Genomic DNA, 26,740 nt, shown 5'->3' with positions numbered 1-26,740 from the left:
TCTGATTTTATTTACTTCTAATAACATAAAGCAAACAGAAAAAGACTGGAATCTGTAGAGGAGTGTAATTTTACCTATTTGCTGTCAGAATGTGGGCAGCATTGGCAAGGCCACATTTATTGCCATCCCTAATTTTCCAGAGGTGTGTAGTCATTGTGGTAATGGTGCTGCCACAGTTGGGTAGATGGGGAATTCCAGGATTTCAATTGGTATTAAAAGCCACTGTGTTACTGAGCCACTCTCTTGTGCTGATTTCAGGTGCTGGAGCTGATTTTGTAATGCTAGGAGGAATGTTCGCAGGACACGATCAGTGTGCTGGAGAAATCATAGAGAGGAATGGTAAAAAGATGAAACTGTTCTACGGAATGAGCTCTGATACAGCCATGAAGAAGCATGTTGGAAGTGTGGCCGAATACAGGTAATGGAACTAAACTTCCATCAGTTTTCATAAACCATTGCCATTCCTTATAAAAGGAGAGGGATCATCTTGAATTAATTTATTTATGCAACACCAGTGCTCATAACTCAATACAGAATGACTTTGCTGGAAATTGAGTTCTGTTTTGGGAAAAGCCACTCATTGTTTGTAGTCCTTCATTTATACCACCTACATTTATCTCAGTCAGGACACATGAATCATCGTATCTTTGATGACGTCTGCGAGAGGTACACCTCTAATATTACATGTTGTAGTTGTGAAATTATGACACTCCTTTCCATCCAAAGTTAAATAATTTATTTTAAATGTAACTGTCAAACATTGAGTTTGGACTAGTCTTTATGACATAGCATTCAACTTACAACACATTAACAAGATGCACACTTGTGCATGTATACATTTAACACAAAGCTTTACAGAACAAACTCTAACCTTAAATAATACAATTCTTGGAAAAAAAGATTTACCGAGACCTGTGTCACAACTGACAACATTGAGATAATTAGGAATGGTCAACAAATGCTGGCCTTACCTGCAAACCCCCAACATGGCATAAAAGAGTAAGGAGAAAAGAAATTGCTACAGTTATATATTTCCGTAAGGCTACTTACAGAAACTTACTTTGTGGTCACCAGTATCTGATATACAAATCTTCAGGGCTGACCATTGGGTTGACCTAGTTAATTGTAAATTTTGTAAATTTTGATGCACAGAGAGATCTGGGTGTTCAGGTCCATTGTACCCTGAAGGTGGCAACGCAGGTCGGTAGAGTGGTCAAGAAGGCATATAGCATGCTTTCATTCATCAGACGGGGTATTGAGTACAAGAGTTGGCAGGTCGTGTTACAGTTGTATAGGACTTTGGTTCGACCACATTTGGAATACTGCGTACAGTTCTGGTCGCCACATTACCAAAGGGATGTGGATGCTTTGGAGAGGGTTCAGAGGAAGTTCACCAGGATGTTGCCTGGTATGGCAGGCACTAGCTATGAAGAGAGGTTGAGTAGATTAGGATTATTTATATTAGAAAGACGGAGATTGAGGGGGTACCTGATTGAGGTCTACAAAATCATGAGAGGTATAGACAGGGTGGATAGCAAGAAGCTTTTTTCCCCAGAGTCGGGGACTCAATTTCTAGGGGTCATGATTTCAAGGTGAGAGGGGAAAAGTTTAAGGGAGATATACGTCGAAAGTTCTTTACGCAGAGGGTGGTGGGTGCCTGGAATGCGTTGCCAGCGGAGGTGGTAGAGGCGGGCATGATAGTGTCATTTAAGATGTATCTAGACAGATACATGAACGGGCAGGGAGCAGAGGGATACAGATCCTTGGAAAATAGGCGACAGGTTTAGATAGAGGATCTGGATTGGCGCAGGCTTGGAGGGCCGAAGGGCCTGTTCCTGTGCTGTAATTTTCTTTGTTCTTTGTAAAGGATTTTCCAACAAGTATTCTTGACAAATTTGTTTGCTTAGTTGTTTCTAGTGGACACAGTGCTGGTATAGCAGGAGACCAGTGTATAGAAACTGGTTCCTAGCAGATTCTCTCAGTTGGATTGCAGTCTCCCAATACTATTGGTTTTTCAGTCTCAGCTAAGTCAACTTTATTTTCATCAGATGTCCATTCCTTGTAATGAGACACATTCTTATGAATTTCTGCCAACTCATTCTGAAGTGACAGCTTAAGGATATACGTGAGAGTATATAGAAGCAAGTGTGCTCAGAGGGTGAGCAGGTTGAAAAAGGGCAGAAATATTGCTGCCTGATTTCTCTAGATTTGCACTCCAGATAAATGCAATTCCTTAAGAAAATGCATTAGAGCATAATCACTCCATGTTTCCTGAACAGGGTGATACATTGCCTCATGGTTGCTAGGGTCAAGGATGTCCTGGAGTGGCAACAGAACATTCTGAAGGGGGACAATGGTTGTCATACACATCAGTAACAACTACATAGTATTTTTTTTAGAAAAAGGATGCAGTCCTAAAAGTAGAATGTAGGGAGTTAGGAAGCAAGTTAAAAAGTAGGACCTCAAAGTCAGTGACCTCAGAATTGCCACCAATGCCATGTGCTAGTCAGAGTAAAAATAACACCTGGACAGGACTGGAGCTGATGCCCTAGTAAGAGATTTTGATAGTGTGGTTGGAGAAGGTTTAAACTAAACTGGCAGGGGCCTGGGAACCTCTTGAGGAGACAGAAGAGAAACAAGGGGAAAAACAAAAGACACAACAGGAAAAAAAAGTGATAGAGGATTGAAATCACAACGCAAATTAATGTAAATGAGATTAAGAATATTAAAAAGTCTTAAGGTCTTATGTCTTAATGCACACACCATTTGTGATACAGTGAGACTATGGGATATTCAGTTTTTCGGAAGGACTGACAAAAAGAGGAGGAGGTGCGGTAACATTGTGGGTTAAAGAGAAAATTAACAAAATAGTTAGGAAGGATATTAGCTCCAGTGTAGTGGAATCTTAGAAACACCAAGGGGTAGAAAACAATAATGGAGTTCGTATATAAATACAAACTGTAGTGGTAATGTTGGGGAAGGAACTGAACAGGAAATTAGAGATGCACGCAGTAAAGGTACAGCTGTAATTATAGGTGACTTTAATCTTCAAATGGATTGCACAAATCAAATCAGTAACAATATTGTGGAAGAGGAATTCCTGCAGTGTGTACAGGTTGGTTTTCTGGATCAATACATAGAGGAACCAATTAGAGAGCAGGCTGTCCTAGACTGGGTATTGTGTGATGAGAAATGAATAATTAGCAATCTAGCTGTGTGGGACCCCCTAAGAAAAAGTCAACAAAATAGAATTCTTCAATTAGGGGAGAGTCTTTAGTTGATTCTGAGACTATGGGCTTGAATCTAAATAAAGGAAATAATGATGGTATGAGGCACAAGCTGGCTATGATAAATTAAGGAACGTTGCTTAAAGTGATGACAGTACATAGGCAATGGCAAACATTTAAATTGCACATTGATGAACATGAACAATTGTTAATTCCTGTCTGGACCAACATTCTTGCAGGTGGATTTGCTAGTGCTGTTGGGAGGAGTTTAAATTAGTTCAGCAGTGGGAGGAGGTATAGAGCATTAGCGCAATAGAGAAACAGCATAATATAGTAAAGGAACCAGGACTGAGAGATTCTGCCATGTTGTGATTCAGGGAGTACGACAAGGGAAGATGGCCTGTATTTTAATGCCAGGAATATTAGAGGTAAGACAAATGAGTTAAGGACATGGATTGACATGTGGATTCACGATGTTGCCATCACAGAGATTTGGTTAAGGGAGGGACAGGACTGGCAACACAAGTTTCCAGGGTATAGGATTTTCAGGTGAGAGTGTGAAAGATGTGGTAGTGTTGCATTATTAATTAAGGAGTCCGTTACTGCAGGAAGAAGGGATGATATCTTGGGTCTTCAAATGAGACTGTAGGCAAGCTTAGGAATAAAAAAGCAGTCAAATTGCTGAGAATTTATTATAAAACCCCAAATAGTCAGCAAGCAATAAAACAGCCATTAACGTATGTAGTACTGGTAATAATAATAATCATCATCATCATCATAATAGGGTAAGTATGTCCGGATTATTAATTATATTAAGTTTTTAATGGAAAAGGAAATAGATGGTCTGCGAAAAAGGGTCATGAATTGTGAGAATGCAGATTCTATTTAAAAAGGCAGGTTCTGGCTAAAGTAGACTGGGAACAGCTACTTGGGGGAAATTTACAGCACAACATTGAGGGGTGGGATGGTGGTGTTCAAAGGGGAATTGGGGAGAATACAGGCCCAATATGTTTCTTTTGGACTTGTTGCTCCTACATATTACCATAGAAAACACTGGATAAGAATATTCAGGACTGATCAGAAGAAAAAGAGAGGCTTTTAGCAAGTCTCAAGGGGAGCAAATCAACAGAGGCCTTAGTGGAGTACAGAAAGCACCTTAATAAAGCAATTAGAAAAGCAAAGAGGGCACATGAAGAACACTGGCAGGTAAAATTAGGGAAACTCTTAAGATATTCTACAAGGGAATGATGATAACCCAGGAAAAAGTGGGTACCATTAGGGACCAAGAGGGCAATGCGTGTGTGGAGTGGAGGACATTGCTAAACACGTTTCCCTGCTATAGGAAAAATGTTGAGGCTGTACAGGACATTGGTTAGATCACTTTTGGAATACTGTGTTCAATACTGCTACAGGAAGGTTGTTGTAAAACTTGAAAGGGTTCAGAAAAGATTTACAAGGACTTTGCCAGGGTTGGAGGGTTTGAGCTATAGGGAGACTGAATAGGCTGGGGATATTTTCACTGGAGCATCAGAGGCTGAGGGGTGACCTTATAGACGTTTATAAAATCATGAGGGGCATGGTTAGGATGAATAGTCAAGGTCTTTTCCCCAGGTTAGGGGAGTCCAAAACTAGACGGCAGAGGTTTAAGATGAGAGGGGAAAGATTTAAAAAGGACCTAAGGGGCAAATTTTTCACGCAGAGGGTGGTGCATGTGTGGAATGAACTGCCAGAGGAAGTGGTGGAGACTGGTACAATTACAACATTTAAAAGGCATCTGGATGGGTGTATGAATAGGAAGGATTTAGAGGAATATGGGCCAAATGGAACAAACTTTATTAAGGATATCTGGTTGGCACGGACAAGTTGGAACAAAGGGTCTGTTTCCATGCTGTACATTTCTTATGACTATGACTCTATGTATTTCACTTCTGTCTTCACTTGGGGGGAGGAGGATGTAGGCACAGAATTGAGGGAGAGGGATTGTGAGGTTCTTGAGTGATTGACATAGGGACTGAGGAGATATTGGAGATTTTGGGCCGGCTTAAAAGTGGACGAGTCCCAAATCCAGATGAGGTGTATCCCAGGCTGTCGTGGGAGGGACGGATGAAAATTACAGGGGCTCTGATCCAAATTTTCAAATGTCTCTGGCCACAGAGTAGGTACTGAAACACTGGAGGAAATTCTTCACTTTTCAAGAAAGATGATAGGGGTAAACCAGGGAATTACAGAGCAGTGCTCTCACACCAGTGGTGGAGAAAATTCTGAAGGTGAGAATTAATCTCCACTAGGAGAAGCAAAATTTCATCAGGGAAAGTCAACATGGTTTTATCTGCAGGAGGGCATGCATAATAAATTTGATTGACTGTTTTGAGGAGGTAGCCAGGTATGTAGATGAAGGTAGTGTAGTTTCTATAGTTTATTTGGATTTCAGAAAAATCTTTAACAAGGTCCCAAATGGAGCCTCGTAAAGAAGGGAAAAGCACATGGGATCCAGGGTAACTTGACAAGTTCGATCTAAAATTGACTTAGTGATAGGAGACAGAGGTACTGGAAGGCTGTTTGTGTAACGTGGTGTCCAACGGCGTACCACAGCGAATAGTGCTGGGTCCCTTATTTTTCATGATATATATATAAATGATATTGATGAGAAGTAAGTTTGCAGTTGACATGATTGCAGGTTTGTGCCAAAATTGGATGAGCTAATCAAGCAACAACCTGATATAGTCGTGCTTGTTGAATCATACCTTATAGACAATGTCCTGGACATCACCATTACTGACCTGGCCCACTGGCAGGACAGACTCACTAGATGTGGTGGCACAATGGTATACAGTGAGGAGGGAGTTGCCCTCAGAGTCTTCAGCACTGATTTTAAACCCCATAAAGTCTCATAGCATCTTGTCAAACATGGATAAGGAAACAAAGACAGAAGTTTTTCAGCAGATCTGGCAGCATCTGTGAAGAGAAAACAGAGTTAACATTTCAGGTCCAGTAACCCTTCCTCGGAACTGATGGTAACTAGGAAATTGTCGGTTTATGTGCAGCAGTAGGATGCGGGGGCAGAGGGTCAGGAGTAAACAATAGGTAGGGATAGAGCCCAAAGTAAGAGAGAACAGTTGGACAGACAAAGGAGTGGATAACGATCTGGTTAGGAGAGTGAATAGCTGTTAATAGGGACTGTTAGTGGCTAACAATAGATAGTGTGTAATGACGGACTGTGATTTTAAGCATTTTCAGTCCTTTTTCTCTTCAAGTTCTAAAAATCAACATTGTCAAACTGGCCAAGTGCCCACGGAGTCAGAAAACACTTCATTTGCAACATTCTCGCAAGAAATTGATCAATATCTTCCTTGATGTGAACATTGGTATGTTAATTCTTAGATGCTTAAAATAAAAAAAACAAATATGAAGAAATGCTGAGAATCACAGGAGATCAGTTAGTAGCTGTACAGAAAAGATTATGGTAGTGAGGGGCCATGATCCATTTCCCTCAATTATTTTGATCAGAAAGACCATCTGCATTTTGCTCCCAGCAATTTTGCTGAGCCGTGAGGCATGGCCATGATATTTGTCCAGTTTGTGGCCAGGCCTTCAGACTGAGGAAGTGAAGAAGAAGATTCTCCAAACACTAACTCCTGACACCAAATAGGAACAGTTGTACATGCACATTAGGCACCCATCACTTCCACTGCGTCCATGTGCATTTGTCAGCTGACGGCAGTACTGCATTGTGCTTATGCCATTCTGCCTGACCCAAGCTTGAGCCTTCAATGCCCCTGTCCTGCAATTACAACACTGGTTAGATGCTGAAAAAGTACCTTGTACATAGTCCCATTGTATACTCCTCAGGAAAGATACAGTACTCTTTAGATACAGAGTAGAGCAGCACAGTGTCCATTTAAATTAAATATCTGTCAGTCTCCATGAGTTCAGAAAAGCTTTAATTTCCAGGGCACCTTTCAGTGGCCATCTCGGAAGTTATTACATGTAATAATGATTTAGATACTAAATTTACTTAAATATTACCATTAACAAAGCATAGGCTTTTTTTTCCCCAGAAAAATACATAGTATTGACTCAATTTTCCAGTTCAAGGTGCAACTAGTTTCAGCTGAATTTAAGTGTGCACCATCCTTGTTACAGATAGTTCCCTGGGCATTATTAGCATCAAAGGCACTGCAACTGCACATACCAGGAGTGCACCCTGTGCAGTTTTGACATTACTAACCTCAACCTTCCCGAATCCTGGATCAGCTTCTTTCTGCTGAGCAAGCCCACCATTCCTTTTCCCAAGTCAGACAGACTTTGCTGATCTGTGCACATTTCAGCAGAACTGAAGGAAATTACAGATGCAGATTGATATTCTATCATTTTACTATCATTATTATCACTGTAGAAATCCATTTTCTTTAAAGAAAAGGAATATCCACAATGTCAGTGGTGAGCAAAACCACTGAGAAAGATTCAACTTTACTTTAAAAACTGTACTACCACAAACCAACTAAAATCAATATATTTAAAATATTAATGATATAAGACTAAGGATACGTCAAATATTTCCTAAAGATAAACTTCACTTTAGATAGTACAACAAAGATGCCTCACAGAACTACAGGCACTCTTGTTACTTCCCAAGTAGATCTGTGATCTCTTAGTTTTTCCAACTTGGCCTTCATTTTGTAGAATCTCTCATTTCCCATGCAACCATTTCAAGGAACCTCAAGGAACATCAGCATATTCCATCTAAAGTCCCTGGACACAGTTTCCACCAACAAGGTGCCCATTTACAAACTCAGCTCATGACAATCCTGATGGCACAGAATCTGCAGAGATTCCCTTTTCCAACCCCTTTAAATGGTCTGCTGGGCTCTGGCGACACTGAAACAGTAGGAATGAGTCTTGCTCAATTCCACCAAGTTCTCTCTAACAGTCTTCCGTGTCCTCACATTTTCAACTACAGAACACAGAGAATGCAGTCTCTGCCCCATTCTCAGAGACTGGCTTCAACACCAGAATCTGCAGAGTTTGCCAAAAAGAAAAGTGTTTCATTTGGAGAAGTTCCCAGTCTTCTGAACCGCCAAAACAGAAAAAAAGGCTGAAACACTGCAATTAACTTTTTCATCCCTATGGCAACCACAGGTCACATGGGCATTTCTTCAAACCTAATGATACTCGTTCACCACCTACCAAAACACTTCCCAACACATTTCATTTTTAATGGGACACCACACAGAAGAAAATAGCATATGACAAACACATAGACAAATTGACTTGCTCTGCATTTCAGACTTCCAGCTTTCCTTTTTAAAAAAAATTGCGAAAGTATCTTTGGTGATTAAAGCAGTTTTTCAATCTTCAGGAAGTGTGCTTTCAGGCATCACAGTACCCAAACAACACTGAGTCACAGTGTGAATTGCAACAATGAGAAGAATTCATGAACCTTGTCGAGAAACCTCTGAATCAGATAAAGTCTCCAGCATTTAGCTTATATTTAATGGTAATACATTTAATTGGAAAAATGCTCATAGCCAAAGAACAGATCTTTCATTCACAGATTTCGAAGGTGTTTTCTGTATTTAGAGGCAATAAAATTCTCTTGCTAAAATGAAATCAGAAACATAAGAACTGGGAAAAGTTAGAAATTTTTGAACAAATGGACCATGTAGAAAAGAGCAAAATCGAAGGTTTGTTATAGCACTGAGGGCAACAGAGATTAAACGACAAAGGGTAAAATATCAGAATAAATTGGCCTGGAGGTAAGTAAAGTAACAAAAGACTTCCAGAGGAGGCCTAGTTAAACTTCTGTCAAGGCAGAGAAAAATATAGAGGCAGAAGAAAGAGCTTGGAGGTCAGGAGATATGAGATTGGAAGCCATGAAGACCGGATTTCCAGAGGCGACGAGGTTAGTAACAATCCAGGAAACAATGATGGTGTCTATCTGAGGAGATAGGAGTAAATGTCAGACAGTTGAACTTCAGCTGCTGCTGTTCAGGGTTGGAACACCAGATAGTTACAACATCGCACTTGTCAGCAGGTTTGATGGCAATATTAGGATTGGACCTGAGAGAACAGAATAATGGAAGTTCAGACGAGATAGATTACACTGAGTGAGGGAAAAGTAAAACAATGAGCTTCTGTCACACCAGTTCTCACTTAAAAGATCAAAAGTAAGAAAGAAGCTAGAGGGAGTTGTCTGGGGGAGTAATAATATTGGAGCCAGATAAAGGGTTCTTCTGTGTGGGAGTAAGACTCTTGGCCAAAAGAAGTCAGCAGAGGCATTAGGAGGTAAGTTCAGGATTTTGCTATTCTAAATTCTTTGAAGTGGAAATGTGAGGGAATGGTCCTGAAGCCTTTGCTAAGTGCAGACTGTTCAGGGCCAGAGGGAAGTAGGTCAAAAGGTAACACATATACATATGGGAAAAAAATGCAATTAGAAGGAATGGGAACAGAAAGGAGGAGGATCTAGCAGAATTTTGAAATGCATCAGTTGCTGAATCATTTGATCTTTCAAACCTTAAAGGCAAAATAGTTTTTTGTTAAAGTGTTCCTCACCTTTTTCTTCAGTGCAATAGTGACTGTATCAGTTACATTTCCTGGCTCAGTCTGAACTAGAAAGTTTCATCAACTTTGCCTCAAATTTCTATCCTTCTTTTACCTACTCATGGTCCATCTCTGATTCTTCCTTTTATTGACTTCCTTGTCTTTGTTTCTGGTGATTGGTTATCAACCAATAATCATTATAACCTCACTCACTCTCACAGTAACTTCAATTGCACTTCCTTGCACTCTGCATCCTGTGGGGATTCCATTCCATTCTCCCAACTCATTTCATCATATCAATTATAAAAATGCAACTTTTCATAGAAGCATTTCTAATAGGTCTTACTTTGGTTCCACTGAGGACACCCGCTGCGATCACTTCTTCTCCTCCCATCCAAAACCATAATAATATTTCCTTATTCTCATTTTCCAATCATCCATCTCCGTCCTCTCGGATCCTCCTTGGACATTTAAGAACAGCACAGTACGGGCCCTTCGGCCCACAATGTTGTGCCGACCTATTATCCTACTAAGATCAAACTCCCTGCATACCCTACATTATACCATCATCCATGTGCCTATCCAAGAGTCACTTAAATGTCCCCAATGTATCCGACTCCACTACCACTGCCGGCAGCGCATTCCACACGCCCACCACTCTCTGTGTAAAAAACCTACCTCTGACATCTCCCCTATACCTTCCTCCAATCACCTTAAAATTATGTCCCCTCGTAATAGTCATTTCCGCCCTGCGAAAAAGTCTCTGACTATCCACTCTATCTATGCCTCCCATTTTCTTGTACACTTCTATCAAGTCACCTCTCATCCTTACTCGCTCCAATGAGAAAAGCCCTAGCTCCCTCAACCTTTCCTCATAAGACCTGCCCTCCAGTCCAGGCAGCATCCTGGTAAATCGCCTGTGCACCCTCTCTAAAGCTTCCATATCTTTCCTATAATGAGATGACCAGAACTGAACACAATATTCCAAGCGTAGTCTAACCAGGGTTTTATAGAGCTGCAGCATGACCGCACGGCTCTTAAACGCAATTCCCCTACCAATGAATGCCAACACACCATACGCCTTCTTTACAACCCTGTCAACTTGGGTAGCAACTTTGAGGGATCTATGGACGTGGACCCCAAGATCCCTCCGTTCCTCCACACTGCCGAGAATCCTGCCATTAACCCTGTATTCTGCATTCAAATTTGACCTTCCAAAATGAATCACTTCACATTTTTCTGGGTTGAATTCCATCTGCCCCTTCTTTGCCCAGCTCTGTATCCTGTCAATGTCCCGTTGCAACGTACAACAGCCTCCCATGCTGTCCGCAACTCCACCAATCTTTGTGTCATCGGCAAACTTATTAACCCATCCTTCCACTTCCCCATCCAAGTTATCACAAAGAGCAGAGGCCCAAGAGCAGATCCCTGCGGAACACCACTGGTCACCGAGCTCCAGGCTGAAAACTTTCCATCTACTATTACCTTCTGTCTTCTATTGGACAGCCAGTTTTGTATCTGGACAGCCAGTTTTGTATCCAGACAGCCAAATTTCCCTGAATCCCATGCCTCCTTACTTTCTGAATGAGCCTATCATGTGGAACCTTATCAAGTGTCTTGCTAAAATCCATATACACTACACATCCACTGCTCTACCTTCATTGATGTGTTTGGTCACATCCTCAAAGAATTAAATAAGGCTTGTGAGGCATGACCTGCCCCTCACAAAGCCATGCTGAATATTTCTAATCAAATTGTGCTTTTCCAAATAATCATAAAATACTATCTTTCAAAATCCTCTCCAATAATTTGCCTACCACAGAAGAAAGACTGACCGGTCTGTAATTTCCAGGATTATCCCTATTCCCGTTCTTAAACAAGGGAATGACATTTGCCACCCTCCAATCTTCTGGTATTACTCCAGTGGACAGTGAGGACGCAAAGAACATTGACAAAAGGGCAGCAATCTCTTCCCTTGCTTCCTCAGAAACCTTGGGTACATCCTGTCTGGCCCAGGGGACTTATCTATCCTCATGTTTTTCAAAATTTCTAGCACATCTTCCTTCCTAACATCAACATTTTTTTTAGCATATCCGTCTGTTTCATGCTGTCCTCACAAACGTCAAGGTCCCTCTCACTGGTGAAAACTGAAACAAAGTTTTCATTAAGGACCTCCCCTACCTCCTTTGACTCCGTACACAAGTTCCCTCCACTATCCCTGATTGGCCCTACCCTCACTCTGGCCATTCTCTTGTTTCTCACGTAAGCATAGAACACCTTGGGGTTTTCTTTGATCTTACCCGCCAAGCTTCTCAATACCCCTTCTAGCTCTCCTAAGTCCATTCTTCAGTTCCTTCCTTGCTACCTTGTAGACCTCTAGAGCCCTGTCCGATTCTTGCTTCCTCAATCTTAAGTAAGCTTCCTTCTTCCTCTTGACTAGATGTTCCACATATCTTGTCATCCAATGTTCCTTCACCTTACCATTCTTTCCTTGTCTCAATGGGACAGACCTATCCAGTACTTGTAGCAACTGCTCCCTAAACAACCTCCACATTTCTGTCGTGCATTTCCCGGAAAACATCTGATCCCAATTGGTGCTCCGTAGTTCTTGCCTAATAGCATTGTAATTCCCCCTCCTCCAATTAAATACTTTCCCATACTGTCTGCTCCTATCCCTCTCCATGACTATAGTAAAGGTCAGAGAGTTGTGATCACTATCACCGAAATGCTCTCCCACCGAGAGATCTGATACCTGGCCTGGTTCATTGCCAAGCACCAAATCCAATATGGCCTCCCTTCTAGTCGGCCTATCTACATATTGAGTCAGAAATCTGTCCTGGACACACCTGACAAAATCTGCTCCATCTAAACTATTTACACTTAGGAGGTTCCAGTCTATATTAGGGAAGTTGAAGTCATCCATGACAACAACCCTATTACTTCTGTACCTTTCCAAAATCTGTCTCCCAATCTGTTCCACAGTGTCTCTGTTGCTATTGGGGGGGTCTATAGAAAACTCCCAATAAAGTGACTGCTCCTTTCCTGTTTCTGACTTCCACCCATACTGACTCAGTGGACAAACCCTCCTCCACGACCTCCCTTTCTGCAGCTGTGATACCATCCCTGATTAGCAATGCCACTCCCCCACCTCTTTTACCTCCCTCCCTATTTCTTTTGAAACATCTATACCCCGGAACATCCAACAACCATTCCTGCCCCGTGTTATCCAAGTGTCCGTAATGGCCACAACATCATAATTCCAAGTACTGATCTATGCTCTAAGTTCATCACTGCTTATTTCTGACACTTCTTGCATTGAAGTAGACACACCTCAACCCATCGCACTGACTGCCACTTTGCCCTATCAACTGCTTAACATTCCTCACAGATTCTCTGCTTGCTCCATCTGCCTGTACACCGGCTACCCCATCCTTTGATCTGTAGCTCCGGTTCCCAACCCCCTGCCAAACTAGTTTAAACCTTCCTGAAGAGCTCTAGCAAACCTCCCGCCCAGGATATTGGTGCCGCTCTGGTTCAGGTGCAACCCATCCTTCCTGTACAGGTCCCACCTTCCCCATAAGGTATCCCAATGATCCACAAACCTGAAGCCCTCCCTCCTACACCAGCTCTGCAGCCACGTGTTCAGCTGCACTCGCTCTCGCTTTCTGGCCTCACTAGCCCGTGGCACTGGTGGTAATCCTGAGATTACTACTCTGCTTGTCCTGGCTTTCATCTTCCATCCTAACTCCCTATATTCTCTTTTCAGGTCCTCATCCCGTTTCCTAGTTATGTCATTGGTACCAATGTGTACCACGACTTCTGGCTGCTCTCCCTCCCCCTAAGAATCCAGAAGACTCGATCAGAGACATCCCTGACCCTGGCACCTGGGAGGCAACACACCATCCGGGAGTCTCGTTCGGTACCACAGAATCTCCTGTCTGTTCCCCTAACCATTAAATCTCCTTTCATTATTGCTCTCTTATTCTCCCCCCGTCCCTTCTGAGCCACAGGGCTAGGCTCCATGCCAGAGGCCTGGCCACTATGGCTTTCCCCTGGTAGATCGTCCCCCTCAACAGTATCCAAAGTGGTATACTTATATTTGAGGGGAACAGCCACAGGGGATCCCTGTATTGTCTGCCTGTTCCCTTTCCCCCTCCTGACAGTCACCCAGCTACCTTTGTCCTGTAACTTGAGTGTGACCACCTCCCTAAAACTCCTGTCTATCACCCCCTCAGCCTCCCGAATGATCCGGAGTTCATCCAGCTCCAGCTCCAGTTCCCTAACGAGGTCTTGTGAGGAGCTGGAGTTGGTTGCAATTCTCGCAGGTGAAGTCAGATTGGGCACTAGAAGTGACTCTTAACTCCCACATCCTACAAGAGGAGCATGCAACTGCCCTAGCTTCCATTCCCTCTACTCCAGATTGCCAAAACAGTAAAGAAAAAGAAAGCCTTACTTTACCCTATCTTTCCAACCCTCCACACAGTCTTTTTTTTTTGGTTAGAGGAGGATGGGTGGGAGACACTACATGTGTAGTGTTTCGGGTTTAGACAATGCCTGAATATAATCGCTCGAATCATGTAGGCCGCTGACTCACGAGGTAAGTTTTTATAAGGAAAACCTTACCGTCCAGGCTGCCCCCTGGCTCGCGCTCTCATCACTCCCGCCGCTTGAATCAAGTAGGCCGCTGACTCACAAGGTAAGTTTTTATAAGGAAAAACTTTCTACTAGATCCAGCATGAAGTCACCATGAGATGCTTGTGGAACTCCACTATTCAACCTGAAGAAGACTCGTTAATCCCATACTGTGCCTTCTACCAGTCAGCCAATCCTCTATCAATCCCAGTACCTTGCCCATTACACCATGGGCTGTTATCTTAATTAGCAGCCTCCTGTGTGACACCTTGGTAAAGGCGTTCTGGAAATCCAAACAGATCATGTCAACTGGCTCCACTTTGTCTAACTTGCGTGTTACCTCTTCAAAGAATTCAAATAGATTTGTCAGGTATGATTTCCTCTTGACAAAGTTGTGATGACTCAGCACAATTTTAGCATGGACCATCCAAGTACTCCGTAATTTCATCCTTAATAACGGACACTAAAATTTTATCATTGATCGAGGTCAGGCTAACGAGCCTATAATATTCTGTCTTTTACCTCCCTCCCTTCTTAAACTAAGGTGCTACATGAGCCATTTTTCAGTCCTCTGGGACCCTCCCTGACTTCAGTGATTCCTGAATGATCACCGCCATGGCCTCTACAATCTCCTCAGCTATCTCCTTCAGAACAATGGGGTGTAGTCCATCTGGTCAAGGTGATTTATCCACTGTCAGACATTTCAGCTTCCTAGCACCTTCTCCTTAGTGATGGTCACAATCTAAAGATGTGCCAGTTAGGTGAATTGGTCATGGCAAATTGCCCATAGTGTTCAGGGATGTGTAGGCCATGGAAAATGCAGAGTTACAGGGATAGGGGAGGGATTGAGTCTGGGTGGGATGTTGTTTGGAGGGTCAGTGTGGACTTGTTGGGCCAAATGGCCTGTTTCCATACTGTAGGGATTCTCCACAGTCATCTCTATCCTCTGACTCTCTTGAAGTTCTGGTATGCTGCTGCTGTCTTTCACTGTTAAAACAGATGCAAAGTAACTATTTAGTTCCACTACCATTTCTTTGTTCCCCATTACTATGTCTCCAGCCTTGTTTTGCAGTGGTCAAGTGTTCACTCTTGCCTCTCTCTTACCTTTAAGTAAGTTACCAAAAAGAACTTTTGCAATCTTCTTTTATATTACTAGCTAGCTTGCTCTCATATTTCATCTTATCCCCCCTTACTGGTTGTCAGGTTATCCTCTGCTGGTTTTTAAAGGCTCCCCACTAATCCTCACCACATTTTATGCTTTTTCTTTTGCTTTTATGCCATCCTGATTTCACCTGTCAGCTGTGGTTACCTTGTCTTCCCCTTAGTAGTTTCTTCTTACTTGCGATGAATTTCTGTTGTGCCTCCCGAATTACTCCCAGAAACTCCTGCGTTGCTGCTTCACAGTCTTTCCTGCTATGCTGTCCTTCCAATCAACTCTAGCCAGCTCCTCCCACGTGTTTTTGTAGTTACCTTTACTCGACTATAATACCATTACATATGATTCCAACTTCTCCCTCTCAAACTGTATGTGTGAGTTCTATCAGACTATGGTCACTGTCCCCCCAGGGGGTTCCTTCACTTCAAGGTCCCTAATCAAGTCTGTTTCATTACACAACACCAAACATCACAACAGACAATCCAGAATTGCCTGTTATCTCGTGGGCTTTAGTACAAGCTACTCCAACAAAAATGTCATAGATATTCCATGAATTCCTTTTCTTGTGATCTGCTACCAATCTGATTTTCCTAGTCCACCTGCATATTGAAGTCCCTCATGATTATTGTAATAGTGTCTTTCTTACATGCTTTTTCTATCTCCTGATTTATTTTCTTCCCTATATCCTCTGTCTACTCCTAGGAGGCCTGTACACAATCTCTATTAGCGTGCTTTTTCCCTTGCAGTTCCTCAACTCTACCTACACAGATTCTACACCTTCTGATTCTATGTCACTTCTTGCTATAAATTTAATGTCACGTAGAATCATAAAGTCACAAAATACGGAAACGGCTCTTCGGCCCAACTCATCCATGCCTATCAGGTTTCCTAAACTGAACTTGTCCCATTTGCCTGTATTTGGTCCATATCCCTTGAAACCTTTCCTATTCCATGTACCTATCCAAATGTCTTTTAAATGTAATTGTACCCACCTCTGCCACTTTCTCTGGCAACTCATTTCATAAACACACCACTCTCAGAGAAAAAGTTGCTCTTCAGTTCCTTTTTGAATCTTTTTCCTGTCACCCTAACCCTATCATCTCTATTACAGAGACATTGTTCAGGGTTGGACAGGACTGGCAGCTTAATTTTTCAGGGTATACATGCTACAGGAAGGATAGAAAAGGGGGCAAGAGAGGAGGGAGAGTGGCGTTTTTGATTAGGAATTACATTACAGCTGTACTTAAGGAGGATATTGCAGGGAGTATGTCAGGTGAAATTATTTGGATGGAACAGAAATAAGAAAAGGATGATCACCTTACTGGGATTGTACTATAGTCCCCCCAGTAGTCAGCAGGAAATTGAGAAGCACATTTGTAAGGAGGGCTCAGTTTTCTGTAAGAATAATAAGTTGACTAGAGAAATTGAGGTTCTGGTCAAGAAAAAGGAAACATATGTCAGGTATAGACAGCAGGAATTGAGGTCAGTAGGAGTATACTTAGGAGGGAAATCAAGAGGGCAGAAAGGGGATATGGGATAGCTTTGGCAAATAGGGTTAAGGAGAATTCAAAGAGTTTATACAAATACATTTAAGAATTAGAAAGTAACTAAGGAGAGAATAGGCGATCTATGTGCAGAAAATGGGGGAGATACTAAATGAGTATTTTCCATCTGTGTTTACTGTGGAGAAGGATTTGGAAGCTAGAGAACTTGGGTAAATAAATAGCAATATCTTGAGCATCCATATTACAAAGAAGGAGGTGCTGTATGATCTAAAATGCTTTAAGGATGCAAAACTTGTCTCCAGCCGCAGCTCCTGGAAGCCCGAGTTTCGGAGTTGGAGCAGTCTCTCGGGACACACTGTGGAGCATTCGCAAGGTGGAGACTGTTGTGGATAGCACGTACAGAGAGGTGGTCACACTGCAAACTCAGACTCCATAGGCAGGAAGGGAATGGGTGACCACCAGGCAGAGCAGGAATCTCCTGAGGCTGTTCCACTGCAAAACAGATATACCATTTTGGATACTGTTGAGGGGAATGGCCTCTTGGGGAAAACAGCAGCAGCCAAATTCATGGCACCATAGTTGGTTCTGCTGCAGAAAGAGGGAGAAATAGGCATAGAAATGCTATAGTTATAGGGGATTCAATTGTAAGGGGACTAGATAGTATTTCTGTGGCTGCACATGAGAATACAGGATGCTGTGTTGCCCTCCTGGTGCTAGGGGTTTGGGATGTCTCAGAGCAGTTGCAGGATATTCTGCAGGGGAATTTGGGGGGATGGGCGAACAGCAAGTAGCCATGGTACACGTTGGTACTAACAACATAGGTTTGAAAAATAGGGATGAGGTTCTAAAACCAGAATACAGAGAACTAGGAAGAATGTTGAAATGTAGAACCTCAAAGGTAGTTCTCTCAGGATTACTACCAGTGCCACGCGCTAAATCAAAAACAGCAGGATATACAGGATGAACATGTGGCTCAAAAGATGGTGTCACAGCGGAGGGTGGAATTTTCAGATTTGTGGGGCACTGGGACTCGTTCAGGGGAGTTGGGACCAATACCAAATAGGCAGTTTACACCTGGGCAGGACTGGGACTGATATCCTTGGAGGGGTACTTGGGGAGGATTTAAACTAGTGTGGTGGGGGGATGGGAACCGGAGGAGTAGGGCAGTAGATGCAGAAATTGAGGGAGAGGTAGAAACCAGGGCAAACATGACTATGAACAAGAACAGGCAGGGAAACACTACTGAAAAGAGCAGGGGGAGGCAGTCTAAAATGCGTGTGTTTCAATGCGAGAAGTATAATAGGCAAGGTAAATGAATGCACAGCTTTGGATAGTACTCGGAACTATGACATTATTGCGATTACCGAGACTTGGCTGAAAGACGGACAGGACTGGCAGCTGAATGTCCCAGGATTCAGCTGCTTCAGATGAGATAGAAAGGGATGTTAAAAGGGGTGGAGGAGTTGCATTACTAGTAAAGGAATATCTCACAGCTGTACTGAGGAAGGATACATCAGAGGTCTCGGGCAGCGAGTCAATATGGGAAGAACTCAGGTGAAAGCACAATGCTAGGAGTATACTACAGGCCTCCCAACAGCCAATGGGAGATAGAAGAGAGAATATGTAGACAAATAGGGTGGCACGATGGCTCAGTGGTTAGCACTGCTGCGTCACAGCATCAGGGACCCGGGTTCAATTCTACCCTTGGGTTACTGTCTGTGTGGAGTTTGCACATTCTCCCCATGTCTGCATGGATTTCCTCCGGGTGCTCCAGTTTCCTCCCACAAAGATGTGCAGGTTAGGTGGATTGGCTATGCTAAATTACCAATACTGTTCAGGGATGTGTAGATTAGGTGGGTTACAGGGGGATGGGTCTGGTTGGGATGCTCTGAGGGTCGGTGTGGACGTATTGGGCCGAAGGGCCTGTTTCCACACTGTAGGGATTCTATGATGATGAAGATTTTGGAAAGATGTGAAAACAGCAGGTTATTGTGGTGGGTGATTTTACCTTCCCTTATATTGAGTCGGACTCAGCTCATGCTATGGGCTATGGGCAGAATTTGTGAGGACCATTCTGGAGGGTTTCTTGACACACTTTGTAAACAGTCCAGCCAGGGAAGGAGTTATACTGGACCTGAGTTTGGGAAATGAACCCAGCCAGGTGAATGAAGTTTCACTGGGGGAGAGCACTTCGGGAGTAGTGACCACAATACCATGAGTTTTAAAATACTCATGGAAACGGATAACAGCAGTCCTCAGGTGAAGGTGTTAAACTGGGGGAAGGTGAACTACAACAATATTAGGCAGGGACTGGATGTGGCTGTTTGAGGGTAAGTCCACATCAGACATGTAGGAGTATTTCAAACGGCACTTGATAAGAGTTCTGGAGCAGCACATTCCTGCGAGAATGAAGGCTAGGTATGGCAAGTTACACAAATCTTGGATGACCAGAGATGTTATGACTTTGGTTAAAAAGTAAAAGGAAGCATACATAAGGCCTAGGAGGGAACTGACAAAACTCTTGAAGTATATAACGAAAGTAGGAAAGAACTTAAACAAGGAATTAGAAGGGCTAAAAGGATTCAGGAAAAGTTGTTAGCAAACGGGATTAAGGAGAATCCCAACACTTTTTATACATATATAAAAAGCAAGAGGGTAGCCAGGGAAAGGGTTGGCCCAATCAAGGACGAAGGAAGGAATCTATGTGTGGAGGCAGAAGAGGTAGGTGAGGTCCTAAATGAATACTTTGTGTCAGTATCACCAAAGAAAAGGATTAGTGGAGGATGATCTCCGGGAAGGGAGTGTCGAATTTCTAAGCAAAATTGCTATTAAAAAGGAAGAGGTGTTGTGCGTCTTAAAATGTATTAAGGTAGATAAGTCTTTGAGTTCTGACAGGATCGATCCTAGAATATTGGGGAAAGCAAGAGAATTGATTGCTGGAGGATTGACAGACACCTTTGTATCCTCTTTGGCCACAGGTGAGGTTCCAGGGGACTGGAGAATTGCCAATGTTGTCCCATTGTTTAAGAAGGGGAGCAGGGATAATCCTGGAAATTACAGACCTGTGAGCCTCACATTGGTAGTGGGAAATAATTGAAAAAGATTTTTAGGGACAAGGTCTATATGCATTTAGAAACAAATAGACTTATTAGCAATAGACAGTGTGGTTTTGTGTGGGGGAGGTCGCGCCTCACTAACTTGATCAAGTTTTTTGAGAAGGTGACAAAGATGATTGATGAGGGAAAAGTGATTGATGTTGTCTACATAGACTTCAGTAAAGCCTTTGACAAAGTCCCTCATGGCAGTCTGTACAAAAGGTGAAGTCACAAAGTATTAGGGATGATCTGGCAAAATGGATACAGAACTGGCTTAGTCATTAGGAGACAGAGAATAGTGGTGGAAGGATGCTTTTAGGAATGGAGGGTTGTGACTAGTTGTGTTCCACAGGGATCAGTGCTGGGGCCTCTGCAGTTTGTGGTCTACATAAATGATTTGGAGGAAAACATAACTGGTCTAAGTAGTAAGTTTGCAGACGATACAAGGATTGGTGGAGTTGCAGATAATGAGGAGGATTGTCAGAACATACAGCAGGATATAGATAATTAGAGTCATGGGTAGAAAAATGGCAGAAGGAATTTAATCCAGGCGAATGTGAGGTGATGGCATTTTGGAAGGTAAGTATGGGTGGAACTTATACAGTGAATGGCAGAACTCTTAGCAGTATTGATATGCAGAGGGGTCTGGGTTTGCAGGTCCATAGATCACTGAAGGTGGCAGCACAGGTAGATAGTGTAGTAGGAAAGGTCTATGGGCATGCTTGCTTTCATTGGAAGGGGTATTGAGTTTAAGGATAGGCAAGTTATTTGCAGCTTTATAGAACTTTAGTTAGGCCTACACTTGGAATATTGCATACAGTTCTGGTCACCACACTACCAGAAGGATATGGCTGCTTTTTTGAGGGTATGAACAAATGTTTACCAGGGTGTTGCTTGGTATAGTGGATTTTAGTTATGAAGAAAGCTTGGATAGACTGGGTTTGTTTTCACTGGAACGCAAGAGGTTGAGGCGTGACCTGATAGAAGTTTATAAGATTGTGAATGGCATAGATAGAGTGGGAAGTATGAGGCTTTTATCCAGGGTGGAGGGGATAATTACTAGGGCACACAGGTTCAAGGTGTGGTTGGCGGGGTTAAAACAAATATGTGAGGCAGGTTTTTCCACACAAAGGGTTGTAGGCACCTGGGACATGCTGCCAGAGGGTGGAAGTAGACACATCAGCAGCATGCAAGAAGCACCTGGATGAATACATGAATAGGAAGGGAATAGATGGATATGGATCCTGTAAGTCAAGACTGTTTTAGCATGGAAAGGAAAAATGTGACGGTGCAGGCTTGGAGGGCTGAAGGTCCTGTTCCTGTGCTGTATTGTTCTTTGTATCAAGGTGAATAAATCCCGGACCAGATGTGGTGTACCCTAGAACTTTGTTGGAAGTTATGGAAGTGATTGCTGGGCCCCTTGCTGAGATATTTGTATCATAAATACAGGTGAGGTGCCGGATGACTGGAGGTTGGCTAACATGGTGCCAAAATTTAAGAAAAGTGGTAAGGAAAAGCTAGGAAGCTATAGACCGATGAGCTGGATATCAGTGGTAGGCAAGTTGTTGGAAGGGATTCGGAGGGACAGGATTTACACCTATTTAGAAAGGCAAGGACTGATTAGGGACAGTCAACATGGCTTTGTGCGTGGAAAATCGTGTCTCACAAACTTGATTGAAATTTTTTCTGAAGTGACGAAGAGGATTGATGAAGGCAGATTGGTTGTCAATATAGAATTCAATGTGATGTTCAACACGGTTCCACAAGGTAGACGAGTTAACAATATTAGATAATAGAAATACAGGGAGAACTAGGCAGTTGGACACAAAATTGGCTAGAAGATAGGAGATTGAGGGTGGTGGTGGAGGGTTGCTTTTCAGACTGGAGATCTATGACCAGGGGGTGTGTTGCAGGGATCAGTGCTGGGTCCACTGCTTTTCGTCGTTTATATAAACAATTTGGATGTGAACATAGGAGGTATGGTTAGTAAACTTGCAGATGATCCCAAAATTGGCAGTGTAATGGACAGCAAGTACAACGGGACCTTGATCAGATGGGTTGATGGGCTAAGGAGTGACAGACGGAGTTTAATCCAGATAAATGTGAGGTGCTACATTGTGGTAGAGAAAATCAGGGCAGAACTTGTAAATTTAATGGTAAGGTCCTGGGGAGTGTTGCTGAACAAAGAGACCTTGGAGTGCAGGTTCATAGTAGACAGGGTAGTGAAGGCAGCGTTTGGTACGCTTGCCTTTATTGGTCACCGCATTGAGGCGAGGAGTTGGGAGGTCATGTTGTGGCTGTACAGGATGTTGGTTAGGCCACTTTTGGAATACTGCGTTCAAGTCTGGTCTCCTTGCTATAGAAAAGATGTTGTAGAAAAGTTATAGAAAAGAACTTGAAAGGGTTCAGAAAAGATTTACAAGGATGTTGCCAGGGTTGGATGGTTTGAGCTATAGGGAGAAATTGAATAGGCTGAGGCTATTTTCCCTGGAGCATCAGAGGCTGAGGGATAGCCTCAAAGAAGTTAATGAAATCATGAGGGGCATGGACAGGGTGAATAGTTAAGGCCTTTTCCCCAGGGTTGGGGAGTCCAAAACTAGAGGGCATAGGTTTAAGGTGAGGGGATAGCTTTAAAAGGATCTGAGGGCCAACATTTTCACACAGACAGGTGCATGTATATGGAATGAACTGCCAGAGGAAGTGGTGGAAGCTGGTACAATTACAACATTTTAAAGGCATCTGGATGGGCATATGAATAAGAAGAGTTTAGAGGGATATGGGCAAGAATGAATTATATGACTTTATGCCATCTAGTTTTGGACTCCCCAACCATAAGGAAAAGACCTTGGCTATTCACATTATCTATGCCCCTCACGATGTCATAAACCTCTTTAACATTACCCTTTCAGGTCTTACACTCCAGGGAAACCAGTCCCAGTCTATCCAGACTCTCCTTATAACTAGAACGTTTCAGTCTTGCTTACATCCTGCTAAATCTTTTTTGCACTTTTCCAGTTTATTAACATCCTTCCTATAGCATGGCAACTAAATTGTACATAGTACTCCAAATACGGCCTTACCAATGTCTTGTACAGCTATAACATGACATCCCAAGTCCTGTACTCAGTGCTCTGACCGATGAAGGCAACTGTGCCGAACACCACCTTCATCTTCTTGTCTACCTGTGATATCACTTTCAAGGAACTGTGTACCCGAACCCCTAGGTGTCTTTGTTCGAAAACACTTCCCAGGGCCCTACTATTAACTGTATGTCTTGCCTGGTTTTGTCTTACCAAAACGCAATACCTCGTTTTATCTGAATTTAACTTGATCTGCCATTCCTCTGCCCAGTGGCCTAGTCAATGAAGATCCTGTTGTACTCTTAAACAACCTTCTACACACTGTCCACGATACCACCAACTTTGATGTCATCCACAAACTTACTATGCTTCCTATATTTTCATCCAAATTGTTTATGTAAATAATGAACAACAGCAGACTCCGTACCGATTCTTGCGGCACACTGCTGGTCACAACCCTCCAGTCTGAACAACAACCTTCTGCTGCCATCCTATGTCTTCTACCATCAAGCCAATTTTGTATCCAATTGGCTAGCTGTCCCTAGATCCCAAGTGATCAAACCTTATTAACTGGTCTACCACAAGGAACCCGGAAGGTCTTACGAAATTTTGCCCATCCTTTCCATAGGATATGTATCCTCGGATGTTTAATTCCTAACTCTGATCCCCTACAGTCATGTCTCTGTGCTACCCACAACATGATACCTGCCAATTTCAGTCTGTATGACCAACTCAGTTACCTTGTTTCAGATAATTTGTGCACTGAAATACAACACACTTAGTCCTGCACTGACTGCCCCTTTTCTCATAGTTGTTCCCTCAGCTGCTGTGGCTGAAGTTAGATTCCTGACCCTTTCCATATTATCTGTCCTATTACTTGTTCTGGAAACTTTAATAGTCTCTGCTGAGCACTCTCTCCCTTTAACTTTTTCTGTAATTCTACATACAACCAGAACTCCCCCACCCCTTCAGTTTAAAGCCCTATTCACATCACTTGGCATCGGGTAGAGTGTTCTACTGAAAGCTACCACCTTGTCTTTTGTCTTTCACCCTCAACCTCCTTCCTAACCCCCCCACTCACCTGCACCCATAGGTCTGGAAACAATCTTTGGTAAAGTCCTGAGATAACAAGGTGTGGAGCTGGATGAACACAGCAGGCCAAGCAGCATCAGAGGAGCAGGAAGGCTGACGTTTCGGGCCTAGACCCTTCTTCAGAAAGTCCTTGCAGCATTACTGGAAGGAGTAACGTTTCTGGGAGTACTGCTATGGCAATTTGGAACAGCTGGCGTCCAATTTGTTGGCAGCTTCCATGAAGCTATGGCTGCCCCCTGGAATCTCAAATCTTGAGAAAGACCAGACACTGGTCATTTAAATACCTGACAGGTGCTTCATTTGATAATGCCCTCCCCCACAGGGATGAGATGGGGTTTGCACCGGTACTCCAACTACTGTCCCCACATTAAATTCTGACCAGTGCTTCAGGTCACTAACCTTTCACCAGAACTGGCTAGACATGTCACAAATTTTAAACAAATACAAAGACAGGAAAAGGGGCAGGGAGAACAAAGGAAATAGTTGTGATTGGATGAAAGGCAGATCAAGGTAAGTGATTAAAGGAATGATTGTGCAAGATAATGAGATGGTAATGGGCCAAGTAAAGAAATAAAAGATAGGTTTAGAGGAAATAGTGGAATCATCAACAGCTACTACACAAGAAAACTGCAGAAATTGTTAAGTCTGGAAGGCTGCAAAGAGTATAATTGAAAGATGAGTTGCTATTCCTTGAATTTACTTAGAGTTTTATTGAAACAATGAAGGCTGAGAAGACATCATAGCAGGAGCAAAAATTAAACGGTGAGGCAAGTAGCTTGTTAATCAACAAACTAAACAGAAATATTCCATAAAGATGTTACTGTTCACCTGATGCAGAGGTTGTACAATCTGCTAAGCAGTAAAAAGGTTCTGGAAATTCTGAAGAATGGTCACCGGACCTGAAATGTTAACTCTGATTTTTCTCCACAGATGCTGCCGGACCTATTGAGTTTTTTTCCAGAAATTTGTTTTTGTTTCTGATTTTCAGCGTTCACGGTTCTTTGCTTTTTTTTGCTCCTGGAAATTGCTGGTTTTCAATTGAGTGATGGGCTTCGTACAACTTGCCTTAGAGTGATCTCAGATTTTTCTGTTTAATTCTATTTCTTACCTCAGAAATTAGCGTTATTAGTAGTTCAAGAGATCAATGCAGGCAATTACACTACTCGGCAGATGGAACAAGGAAAGGGTCCGGTCATTTTTCCCTCTTCTTGTTCACATACAGGCTCTCATCTAACAATGTGGATTACCTCTTTTATGTCTTTTCTATTCAGAGCTTCAGAAGGCAGAACAGTGGAGGTTCCTTACAAAGGAGATGTGGAGAGTACAATCCTTGATATTTTAGGGGGATTACGCTCCACCTGCACCTATGTGGGAGCTGCTAAACTGAAGGAACTGAGCCGGAGAACAACATTCATCCGCGTAACACAGCAGTTTAACCAAATGTTTTCCTAGGGGCTTTTACAATGGAAGAAACTGAAGAGTTCCACTCCTGCAGAGGTGTCTCATTCTAAAGCTTTGGTGCAGTTCAATATAGTTTTCACTTTTGATAGTACAATATTATTTTGCTGTTTCCCTGGTTTGAAGCTCATAAAAAAGATGGACCCATTGCCTCTAGGATCTAAACTTACAGCTAGGTTTGCACTTTCTTTTCTGTATTGTGAAACAATTCTTTGCTGAAAGTGACAGCTCAAGATGAAAAATCAATAACAAATTATTTTAAGTTATTAAAATTGAGGCATTATTGCCTCATATAGAACAAAACTCAGTTTTGTATACACTGCTCAGGCGTATTCAATTTTTAATGTTGTGAAACAATATAATTTATTTGAGGAATTAATTTAATTATACAATACTGCTTAAAAAGCTGTGTATATTGTCTGCAAATGTGGAATGAAAAATTAAATACCTAAAACAAATGGTTCACTTCAAAAATGTGTAGTTCCTTCATGTTGAGTAATATTACGAGGTTGGAATTGACCACACTAATTAATGAGACAATATCACATCATCTGGAGCTCTTTAAAAAGTGTGCCCGTTTTAATTTTTTTAAAAACTGATATAGCTTCTTTTTGACACATCACTGAAAATAAGTCAGTTTTGAAAGACTTTCCGAGGGCATAAATTATGCAAGTAGCTGTGTATAGTTCACTTCAATTCCCATTAACTCTCTGTGGTATAATAATGTCAGTGAGCTCCTAGTCAACCTTTCTTTCACTGGAATTGGGCGAGTAAAGCCAATGAACTTCAAACACACAGAACAAAAAATCTAGTCTACTGCATTTGCTGCAGACAATGTGGTCTCTTCTGCATTGGAGAAACAAAGCGTAGACTGAGTGGCTGCTTCGCAGAACTGCTGAGCTTTCAGTTGCCTGCCACTTTAACATACCATCCTGTTCCCTGGCCAACATCTCTG

The 26,740-nt window shown here is 42.5% G+C and overlaps 1 protein-coding gene across 1 annotated transcript in view; it reads left to right on the top strand.

Moving 5' to 3' along the window:
- Positions 1-26,259, top strand: part of LOC109931158 (GMP reductase 1) — a 96,076-nt gene extending 69,817 nt beyond the window's left edge. The window contains exons 8-9 of the mRNA XM_020530499.2: positions 259-418; positions 25,599-26,259. Coding sequence (XP_020386088.1) covers positions 259-418; positions 25,599-25,779 — 341 coding nt within the window. The 3' untranslated portion in view covers positions 25,780-26,259. The remainder of the gene's footprint in view (positions 1-258; positions 419-25,598) is intronic.
- The last annotated feature ends 481 nt before the right edge of the window (positions 26,260-26,740 follow it).

Source organism: Rhincodon typus, chromosome 2 (assembly GCF_021869965.1).
Source record: "Rhincodon typus isolate 14 chromosome 2, sRhiTyp1.1, whole genome shotgun sequence".
Taxonomy (NCBI): Eukaryota; Metazoa; Chordata; class Chondrichthyes; order Orectolobiformes; family Rhincodontidae; genus Rhincodon; species Rhincodon typus.
This window is presented reverse-complemented; position numbering and strand designations above follow the sequence as displayed.